Genomic DNA, 10464 nt, shown 5'->3' with positions numbered 1-10464 from the left:
ACCAGCTGGGGCGGTGGGGAACCCTGAGCAGAGTGCCTTAGGGAGCGGACGGAGGCGGGCAGCTGCCTGGGTGGTAAGACCCAAAGACACTGGGGAGGTTCCCCGTGGACTCCCCCACCTCCTCAGGGGCCCTAAAATAGCTCCTGCACTCAGAGGCCTCAGTGCCTGAAATTCCAGCACGGCAGAATCATCTGCTGGGGATCTGGTAACTCTTCTGTTTCCAGAATTTTCTGCTTAAAGCCCACCACAGATGGCAGCCCAAGCACGAGACAGGCAGGTGGGGATACAGGTATGGTTACCAAGCTACAAGAAAGGCAAAAAGGAACTTAAAAGGGGAGGTAGGAGGCCGGGCATGAAATAGGACCACAGCATCCACACGAGGGTGAGCTTACTAGCCAGCACTACCCCTCCCCGGGCTAGTCGTCTCTTGCCCTGTTCTCTCCTTATCTGTTTCCCTCCTACCTCCTTGGGCTCAGGGAAAAGCAAGTCAGCTCCTCCAGCACATTACTAAGCCTATAAAACCAATGATATTTATCTGTCCATTCCCCTCTTAGATTCGAAGGTGTTCAAGGTCCGTATCTGAAACTTGGCAGGAAAGGAAGTACTAATTGTAATTGTCAGTCTCTGCTGATCATCATTCTTGATTTTGGTGTCTTGATGGCGACGCACAAAGTCTCGAGAAAGACTTCTAGGACGGGAGAAATGTTCAAGTCTAATTCACAATGGAGCTGATCGCTGTTTTATAGGAGTCATTTTTATTGATCAACCTATTGAAGAACCTCAAGGATTAATGCAGGACGCTCCAGTTAGTTCAGCAGTAGGACCCAGATGCCTGCACGACTACTAGTGAGAAACAGACAACAAGGGAGGGAGTTGAGCCAAATGCTTTATTTTTGTTTTTTGATATTTTGAGAGAGAGAGAGAGAGCACAAGTGGAGGGAGGGGGGCAGAGGGAGAGGGAGAAGCAGACTCCCTGCTGAGCAGGGAGCCTGGCACAGGCTCGATCCCAGACCCTGAGATCATGACCCGAGCTGAAGGCAGACGCCCGACAGACTGAGCCGCCCAGCCGCCCAAGCCGCTTTCAAGGTAACATTCTGAAGGTTAACAATCGGCCATTACAATGACACATTTTCCCACGTCACTGTTGGCTGCTTGTGGCGCAACCACGGTTCCTCAAAGCCAAACACACACTTCACGTAGAAACTGCCTAGCAAAGCATCCCAGCCCATAGAGTGGAATTCGGGAGTTTACAAATGCTTTTGATGATAATTATAGGTCAGGAGACAAACTGTTACTTACCTTGAGATGTTTGGATTACCTGTGGATTTCCTTTATCATCCTTATTAGTACCATTTAGCAAAAGTTAACTCAAACGCGGTGGTGACGGCGGCATCTGGAATCCAGTCTCCCTCAGGCTCAGCGCACCGCACCTAGGCCTTGCCCAGGCCAACGCGGGAAGGAACCAGGCTGCTGGAAGACCAGGTGGATTGGAGCTCTACCCCAGCGCCTTCCCTTCCACCTCCACTGCAGTGTGGCCTGAGACAACTGGACTGGTAATTTCCTGGGGCTCAGGGGTGGCCACAGCCTTCCCCGGCTTTACACCGGCACATTTCAGCCAGCGCCTCTCCCCCCGGGGCGCCTGGCTGGGTGCGGGGCCTCTGCGACCCCGTGACTGAGCCTCACACCGGCTCCGGGGCAGAACCACCTGTGGGGCCTTCAGGGTTACAGACCGCAGCCACACAGCTTAGGCGGCCTGACGTGCAGCCTGGGAATTTGTTTCTAACAATCATTCTTTGCTTGGAAATTCTGATAAACCAGCAATTCAACCCATCAGTGCCCTGGGAAGCCTCCCAGGGAGCTCCCCCAGAGCCAATGACCTTGGGACAGCCTCTGGTCACAGGCGGAGTTGTCTCTCCTGCTTGGGGCCCCTGCAGGGCTCCTGGCTGCAAACGCAGCCTGCTTTCTTCCTCCCTCGTGCTCTGGGTACTGCCTTTCCTGGCTTTCCTGGCATCCTAACAGCCTCCAGAGAGGAAGGAAGAAGGGGCCCCGCACGCTCTGGAATGCTACCCGCCCCCAGCTGAGTTCCTGGCCTCCCTCCTGGCGGGGAGTCAGATCTTGCTCCAGCGCTGTCCCATCCCTTTCTAACAGCAGGAGTGTCCCACCCTCCCCATTTTTCTTCCCTCTGCTTTCAAGCGTGTACAGGGCTCCCGTATCGTGAAAACCGCATCACTTGAACCCACGGCCCCTTGCCGCACCATCAGGGCCCTCCCCCGCCCTCCTTAGCTAAACTTGCCGGGATTATCTGCACTTATGTGCAAGTTCCCCGCCTTGACCCTCACAGCCGCTCTTTCCCAGCTCCCTTCACGAGGCGGCCGCTGCATCTCCAGCCACCCTGACCCTTAGCCCTCCTCCCACCTCTCTGTTCTGGCTGTCAACCCTGGCTGTCCCGGTTGGCACTCCAAACACAATGGTGCAGTCAAATTCATTGTCTTCCACCCACGCTTCCATCTTTCTCAGTTTCCCCTTTGACTCAACCATAGATTCATTTAATTCTGGAAGAAACCTTAGGGATTATTTAGTGAGACCCATGCTCTTTACAGGTGAGGACACTGAGGTCCAGAGATGTCCAGGGTAAAGGAGCCGCTCGAGGAAGGAAGCGGGGACAGCCCAGGCCTCTACCCTTGGTCCTGACGGATGGCTGCAGCGGCCGGGCTTCAGCCCCTGGGGGTGTCAACCGTGGACATCCGTCCTTGTCCTTCGTTTGGTTTCCCTTTGCCTGCACCCTGTCCCCACCACGAGAGCAGAGCTCCTTGAGGGCAGGTGCCCTGTCTCCCTTCCCTCAGTAAGTGTTTCAGCACAGAAAGGACTTCAGTCAAAGCTGAGAAGGGGAGACACAGGATGGGCCGAGGCCGTGTAAGACTCTCAAAAGGGAAAAAGCATTTCATGTTGATTACAATTCCAAATAGTGCCTCATATTTTGGTCAAGCATGGGAGCAGCTTATTAATAGGACTACATTGTTAGCACTTCTGATTTTCTCTTTATTTTTTTAAAGATTTTATTTTTAAGTAATTTCTACACCCAACATGGGGCTCAAACTCACAACCCCGAGATCAAGAGTCACACGCTCTACCTATTGTGCCCCCCTGATTTTCTCTGTATGGGACCTGACAGGTGGCACCCACTTGAAACTCTTGCTTCCCCAGTCAGCTGGGGGCTCTGGGTTTTGCCAATTCTTAGTGACACCTTCACCTGTTTCATTCTAGATATTTGTAAAGCAGGAATTCATTCAAGGGATAATTTAGGACTCTGTGTTCTCTTGAGAGGAAAAAATGGGCATTAAAATCTAGGAGTTCAAGGACTAAGAGCAACATTAGACTGTCCAAAAGGAAAATCAGGTCACGTCTACTTAATAGTAATAGTACTATTGTTAATATTCATCTAGTATATACCACATAAGACATGGTTCTTGTTTTTTTTATCTGTATCATTCAATTTAGTTCTCATATTCCCATAAGGTAGACAATCTTGCCACCGCTCCCTTTCAGATGAGGACACTGAGGCTTCGAGACCAAGACCCAAGACCCAAGATCACACAGGTAGTGTGAGGCCAGTAGAGATTTCCCCACGTGGGCCAACTAGGAGCCACCTGCCCGGTAGCCAAGCTAGATCCTGTCCCTGGAAGGCACTCACCTCTCTTTTGGGGAGAACTCTCTAAGTGTGGTGAGTGGGACTCTTCTCATAAAAATGGAAAGGCCATTTGTAAACTGGTAAGTTATCTACACAGAACAGGTGTTAAGACTATCAAAACTTTCATGGGCCTTCTGGCTTTATATAAATGCCTTCAGCTTCTGGTATCTTCGCGTGAGCTTTTCCCCAAAAGTAAAAGGCAGAGCCAGATTCGAACTCACGAGAGCAGAGTTTTCTTCTCACCAAGCCCGCTGCCTTCAGCTCTTAGAATTTTCCCCAACCCAGATATCCCAAATTGTCTTGTGAGTCTGTGGGGGTATTCTATGCATGATGTCCAGATATTTGGGTCAGAATCTACCAGTTTTTTAAGCCCTTGTTCTTAGGAAAACATCCAGATAACAATACCAAAGGAGCCTTGAAAAGCCCAGACAGCAGAGGTAAACCAGCTGCGAAGTGGCTGTAGGAATAAAAGGTCACTCGCTTTGCTTCTCTGATTGTTAGGGGCTTCGGAGGCTCATCAGGACATTTTCTGTGCATCCCAAATACATGCTTTGAAAGCGGCCAGAGAAGCAGGCTGGGGTGGACTGGGAGGGCTATCCAGCAACAGGGGCCACCAGGGGCGGGAGCAGAAGCGTTACCTGAAGCCCTTCCTGCTGGGGCCGGGGTGGCTAAGGGGACAATTGCCCTAAGAAGGCACAGTCCAAGGGCCAGAGGTCAGCCCCAGATCTGCCCCCCATGGGAAAGCCACAGAGAGCTAAGGAAATGGAGGAGGCTGGCTCCTCTCTGACTGTTTCCGACAAGGTTTAGTGAGCCGACCTTGGGGGGTGGTTGGTGGCCTGTGAGGGCATGGCCAGGAAGGCGGGACCGTGTCTCCCTCCACCAAAAGGAGCAGGAATCAGTACATGTTGTCATAGGCCCAAATATTTGTTTTTTCTTTGTTTAAACCACAAATGCCAAGTCAGGATATGTTTTATTCAGGGGAGAAGGCAAGAGACCCCACCCAGCAATCACAGACAAAACATGGGTGAGAGCCGTCCGCATTCCCATCAGGGCTTGCCTCCAGGGCTGGCTCTAGACTCCCAGCAGCTCGCTGACTCAAGCGATGGGGCGCTCACCACTTCCCTTGGGAATCTCGCCCAGGACTCTGTCCGCTCCTCATTCGAATGTTTTCCCAGTTACTGGGCCACAAGCCCCTTTCCTGGGGGCACCGCCGCTTTCCTCCGTGGGCCACAAGTTTTGACTCATCCTGGACAGAGACTGTGGCAGGAGGGGAAGGATTACGTGCAGGCATTCAGCTGGGGGTGCTGTCGTCTGTCACCGGCTCTTCTCCTGGGTCATCAGCGGGACACCAAGCAAAGGTGCCCCTTCTTGTGCTCATTCTAGGCCCCAAATGAGAAGTGTGTCCCCAACTCCACCCCACTCCTTTAGACTTTAAACTTCCTGAGCTGGGAACCGGTCTCAGACATCTCTGTATGTTGAGGGCTTAATAAACGGTTGTATGAAGTGGACCCCCCAAATCCCCCAGGTTGCATTCCGGAATGATAGGGGCCTCCTGGACAAGACTTTCCCTTGACCTCCCACAAAGACCCTAACCCCAGGACTGATGCTTTCGTCCGAGGAGGAGAGGAACTGAGCCTATTTGTAATTTGACAAAGTGGATTCAAAGCTTTTATGGCTGCTTTAGACCAGCTCTGCCCCCAGTCCTATCTGTCCCCAGAGAAAAAGCCTTGAACTAGCTCCCCTCAGTGAAGGCAGCCGCCCCCCCCCCCCCCCCCCGCCATGGCAATTATAGGCCATTCATTTAAGGTTGCTGGACCTGGTCTCATAAACCCCATTCACTGTGAGGTGAGAAAAGTCGTAGAGAACCTCCGGCCCAAGGCAGCACAATTCCAAGGAAGCCTTTCCCTCTAATTAGTCAGGTATTTGCTAAAACAGCTCTTACTTTCCTTATTGTAAAAGCCCGAGGACAATAGCTCCTTATAGCCAAGCCAATGTGGTGGGTTCCTGGTCCCTCACTCCCTCACGCTCCCTGTGGCCCCCTTCCCCCACTGAAAGGGGGAAGCTGTCACCTTGTTTGGTTACTAATTAAGAAAAGGCAAAGCCTTCGATTATTACTATTGTTTCGTTTTGTTTCCTCACTGTACTGCACTCGAAGGCAATTTCTTTGGCAGGGTGACCTCCTACTCACTCAGGGAAGAGAAGGGGTTTCAGAATGTAAAAAAAAAAAAAAAAAAAAGGCATTTGGAAGGCACCCTGGATCCTTGCTGGCTGCTCTCTGTTGGTGCCCTGTTACTGGGGTCTGGAACAGTGTCCAGCAGCTGCAGCTTGAGCTTCTGTCTTCTGTGAAGCCTTGAACTCCCTGGACAGCTCACCCAGGGGTGCTGTGAGCTAACTTACCAACAGGACTTGGGGACCTCAGTAAAAGTATTTAAACATCGGTCTGGGCTCAGGCTAAAAACTGGGCTCTAGGGACTTTTCAGACTACTAATTCCCTTTAGTAAATATGGACTGGTAGTGCCAATTTTCTATGCCTCAGTCTCTCCATAAAAAGGCAGGCCAGTATTTCAGCCTGTCGCACCAGCGATCAGAGGATGCATTTCCCATTAGGAAACATTTCACTTGGTGAGCCTCCTCCTCCACCAGATTTCGTTATCCCTGAGATCTCTGCTGGGTGCTGTAGGAGAAGGGTGGGGGGTCCAGGACTAAGAGGGGATGACTTGGGTTTGTAAAGCGGAAATAACAGATCACTCTGCTTCTTTGGGGGGCATTCAAAGGAGGATGAACGCGTGCGAGTGGCTGGTGTAAATGGAAGAGCTGTTGCTGTATCCCTCTCGGCTCTCAGAACCTCCAGCTCTGCAGCGCCCCGAGTTCAGTGCTCCTGGCAGGAGCGCTGGGTGTCCCGAGGGGGCTGCTGGACGGGGTGAGTCCCGCAGGTCCTCTCGGAGGACCAGGTCGAGTTCCTGGAGAAGGAGGCGGCGGGTGTGCTGGGCCGGAGGAAGGGGGCGGGCGGCGGGCCTCCGGGAGGGGGGGGCACTGGCACCCCCGCGTCGAGGCCCGGGGTCGTTCTGCCGAGGGGCCGAGGGGGCGGGCGAGTGCGCCCGGGCGGCGGGAGGCAGGTGCGGAGGTCACGGTCCCAGCGCCTGGGAGGAGCCCTGAGGAGGGGTGTCGCGGGCTCGGCCGGTGGGAAGGAGCTAGCCGGGGGCCGGCGCGGCTGCCGGGGGGCGGGGAGGAGGCGCGGGAGGCGGGGCGGAGGCGGTGGAGCCCCGGGGATCCACTCGCCCAGCGCCGGCCCCTGCACTTCGAGCCGCGGCCGCCACCCGCCCCGCAGCCAACTTGGGGCCGAAACTTCTTCGGGTCCCGCGCTCCGGAGGAGAGCGCGCAGCCCTGCGACGACCGAGGGCGGCGCCCCGAGCCGGGCGCCCTGGGCCCAGGGCCTCCCTCCGGCTCGGCCGCGGGCTCCGCTCCCCGACTGCCCCCGCCCGCTGAGCTCGGGGGTCCCGGGCGCCGAGCAGGGAGCACCCTCCCTCCCCCAGCCGGCGACAGCAGGGTGTGCGGACTCCGAGACTCAGGACCGCCCCGGGAGGAGGGGCGTTGCGCGGGGCCCGCGAAGGCTGCCCCTGCATCTGGGGGGACCGAGCAGACGCGCCGGCGGGACCCCCGGAGGGGAGCGCGCCGGTCCGCGCCGCCAGCCCCGCGCCGGGCGGCGGATGAAGAGTCCAGTGCGGCGGCCCGAGCGGCCCGCTCGCTGAGAGGAGTAGGCAGGGTCTGCCCCGGGCGCCCCCCGGCGGGGCAGGGGTCCCCCGACCGCGCGCCGCCGCGCCCGGCCGACCCAGCGCAGCCGGGCGCTGGAAGAGCCGGGCCGAGCCGAGCGGCGAGCCGGGGCCCACGGGCCTGCCGGGCGGCGGGACATGCAGGTAAGCGCCCCACTGCCAGCTGTGGGAAAGGGAACCGGCGGGCCCCCGCCGCCGCCCCCGGCCCTCGGCCGTCGCCGTCCAGGAGGCGTCCCCGTCCCGGGTTCGGCGGCCAAATGTTCCCGGAGCGCCCCGGCTTCGCGGCGCCCTGGGCGCCCGGCGGCGCGCGGCTGCCGGCAGCGGGGAGGGCCGAGGGGCGGCGCGGCGGCTCCGGGAAACGGGGCCCTGCGCTCGGCGGGGGACCGCGCAATGCTCGGGCCGAGCGGGCGGCCGCGGGTCAGGTGGGGGGCAGGGAGCGCCGAGGGAAGCGCAGTCCCCCACCCCCGGCCGCGAACAAAGCTGGGGGCGGCGGGCTCTCGGCGCGCGGCTGCCTCCAGCGAGCGTGCGGGGCTGGGCGCCCAGGGCGCGCTCCCGGCCGCGGGCAGGTAGGCTGGGGCTTGCTCGCCCTCCCCGCTGCAGCCCCGGCGCCCGCGGCTCTGCGTCCCCAGGGGAGGGCGGCCGGGGCGGGCGCCGGGCGTGCGCCGGGACCCGTGCGAGCCCCTCGGAGCTTCTCGCTCAGTTTTCCGGGCTTGGTCGGCCCAGCTGGCCTCCTGTGCTTGAGGTTTGCGCCCCGCATCAGCAGACTGGAGCGAGGGCTACATCTGGATTGTTTTAACCCCCACGAGCAGGGTTAGTTTGGTGCCCGAATTCCTGCCTAAGCCTCAGAGCAGGTAAAGCCCTGAATGGAATTGCGACCTTCCTGTTTTCTTTCATTGCTTTTCCGCTCCTCTGCCTCATCCATCTCTGCCCTGGGAGAAGTGAGAAGTGACCTCTTTCTCCATCTTCTCGTGGAGCCTCCGTGGCTATTTGGCCATGCCCTCCAGTCAGAGCCAAATGTCCTAGATAGTACCATCCTGCAGATGATTCAATGTGCATGGAGCATGATTGCTTCCGTTTTGCAAGAGGGAAACCGAGGTGGCTCAGCCCGGGGGTTGGTTACCCAGCTGTGAACGGAGGCATCTGCTCTCCACTCTGCCCAGCCCCTCTTTCCCTGCTTTTGCCACCTGACCACATTGGCAAAAGCTTTCAGTTACTACCATCCCGGGCAGAGTGTCAGCCTGGTACCTGGAGGAGAAAGGCTCAGGATCATGTTACCAGTCCTCTGAACTGCTACAGTCACCCAGGCACGTGCCCACTTGACGGAGCTGTGATGGGACATCTGTGCCATGCCATCGATGTGGGTGCAGAAAGCTCTGGGTCAGTGGGGCAGGGCCCAATACCAGCACTTACGCACACACATGGGTGGAACCTTAGGGTGCCTCCTTCTGTGGCTGGCCCCTAAGGCAACAGAGGGCAGGGGGAGCAGTGGACCCACCCTCAGAAAAGCCTGGGGACCCTTTCCTGGACCCAGCCACTCCTGCTGCTGTCTGATTCACATGTGGGCTTGACTTATCAAAGGCAAGACTCCCAATCTCAGGCATGGATGTGTGGATGCCAGGCCCCAAGCTTGTGCCCACACGCCTGTCCAGGCTCACATACACAAGTCCTGGCAAACATACCGACCTATGAAAGGCTGAGTGGTGGTTTTCCTCCATTTCAAAATAGTGTCTGTTCTCTCTTTGACACAGAAGATTTGTGGTTATAAATGGCAAGAAGGAGGTGTGTCTCCTGGGAAGGGAAGGCAATGCTGAGAGACCTCTTTTGCATAATTGTGAGGAGTGATGTAGCTGGGCTCTTCATGGTGATGCCAAGTCCACGAGCCCAAGGGAAGAGGCAGACTTAACACCAGGTCTCAGCACTAAAATGTGCAGGTGGAGCTGACACCAGGGTAGGAGCTGAATAGAATAAAAGGACCTAAAGAGACAATTTGTGGATAAATACCTCAGGGCAGCCACAGCTCCCTTTCCTTTCCTAAAGAAAATCAGACCGAGGGCGTGTGGCACACTGAGGGCCAGGCGGGGAAGGGGCTATGTGTGTGGTGCGGGGGTGGGGGAGGGTTCTGACTGCCGGGGGGCAGAAGCCAGCCTTGGAGGAGCTGGCTGGCCCTCTTCCATCTGTGGATTTCCTACTTTCCCAGGCTCTGGTTTCTTATATATATGAGTATGAATATATGAGCGAGGGCGTATGTGTGTTAGGGGTTTGCTCAGGGTGCCTGAAAACCAGTCTCCTCTTTAGTCCATTTGGCAGTTGTAGTATCTCGAAGGGTGTCTTACTGACTTGAAAAAACTGTTTCCTAAAATTTTTTCTAACCCCAAAGCGTAAGTGAAAGGGCTATTGCCGAATTGCTGGGCGCTGAATGCTGTGAAAAGCAGAAATCACCTGCATATTTCATGCTTCCCCCCGCTGCCCCTCCACCCCCGACTCTAGCGGCGGTTGAAAGATTTTTTTGTTTGCTCTTCTTCAAGAAGAGCAGAGGACTAGTTCTAATTTTTACTTCTCAGATAGTTCTGCTGGTTTCTGGACTGCCCCACCTGGCATCTCCAGCAGGGGAGGAAATTTTTATATGAGGTGATAGTCCTTGCCTTCTCTGAAATAACAACCAACAGGTCCACAAAGGCGTTCCTGTTCGCTCTTCTGATTTTGTTCTCCCTAGCTCCTTTTCAAACTGTCAGTTATCTCCTTAGTCTTCTACACACTCCTTCCCTCAGACTCCACCTGTGTTCCAGCCCCATAGCTGAATGCAGTCCTCAGCTGTGCTGGTGCTGGTGGGTTTTGTGACTCCTCAGGTCACTCAAGACCCACAACAGCACTGATAGAAAGATCCCCTAGCAGGGAGAGAATGTGGGGGCTCCCCAGCCTCATCTGGGCATCCTTGGCTGGTTTCTTTTTTTTTTTTTTTTTTTAAGATTTTATTTATTTATTTGACAGAGAGAGAGATGGTGAGAG

General features: G+C 56.1%; 1 protein-coding gene across 1 annotated transcript in view; it reads left to right on the top strand.

Annotated features, from left to right (window-relative positions):
- Window positions 1–7541: 7541 nt before the first annotated feature.
- The window catches only part of WNT5B (Wnt family member 5B), a 105277-nt gene continuing 102354 nt past the window's right edge, over window positions 7542–10464 (top strand). The window contains exon 1 of the mRNA XM_032391079.1: window positions 7542–7602. Within this exon, the coding sequence (XP_032246970.1) occupies window positions 7597–7602 (6 nt within the window). The 5' untranslated portion in view covers window positions 7542–7596. The remainder of the gene's footprint in view (window positions 7603–10464) is intronic.

The sequence above is a fragment of the Phoca vitulina genome, unplaced genomic scaffold, assembly GCF_004348235.1.
Source record: "Phoca vitulina isolate PV1807 unplaced genomic scaffold, GSC_HSeal_1.0 scaffold59, whole genome shotgun sequence".
In the NCBI taxonomy this organism is placed as follows: Eukaryota; Metazoa; Chordata; class Mammalia; order Carnivora; family Phocidae; genus Phoca; species Phoca vitulina.
Note: the sequence above shows the minus strand (reverse complement) of the source record. Positions and strands in the feature narration are given on the sequence as shown.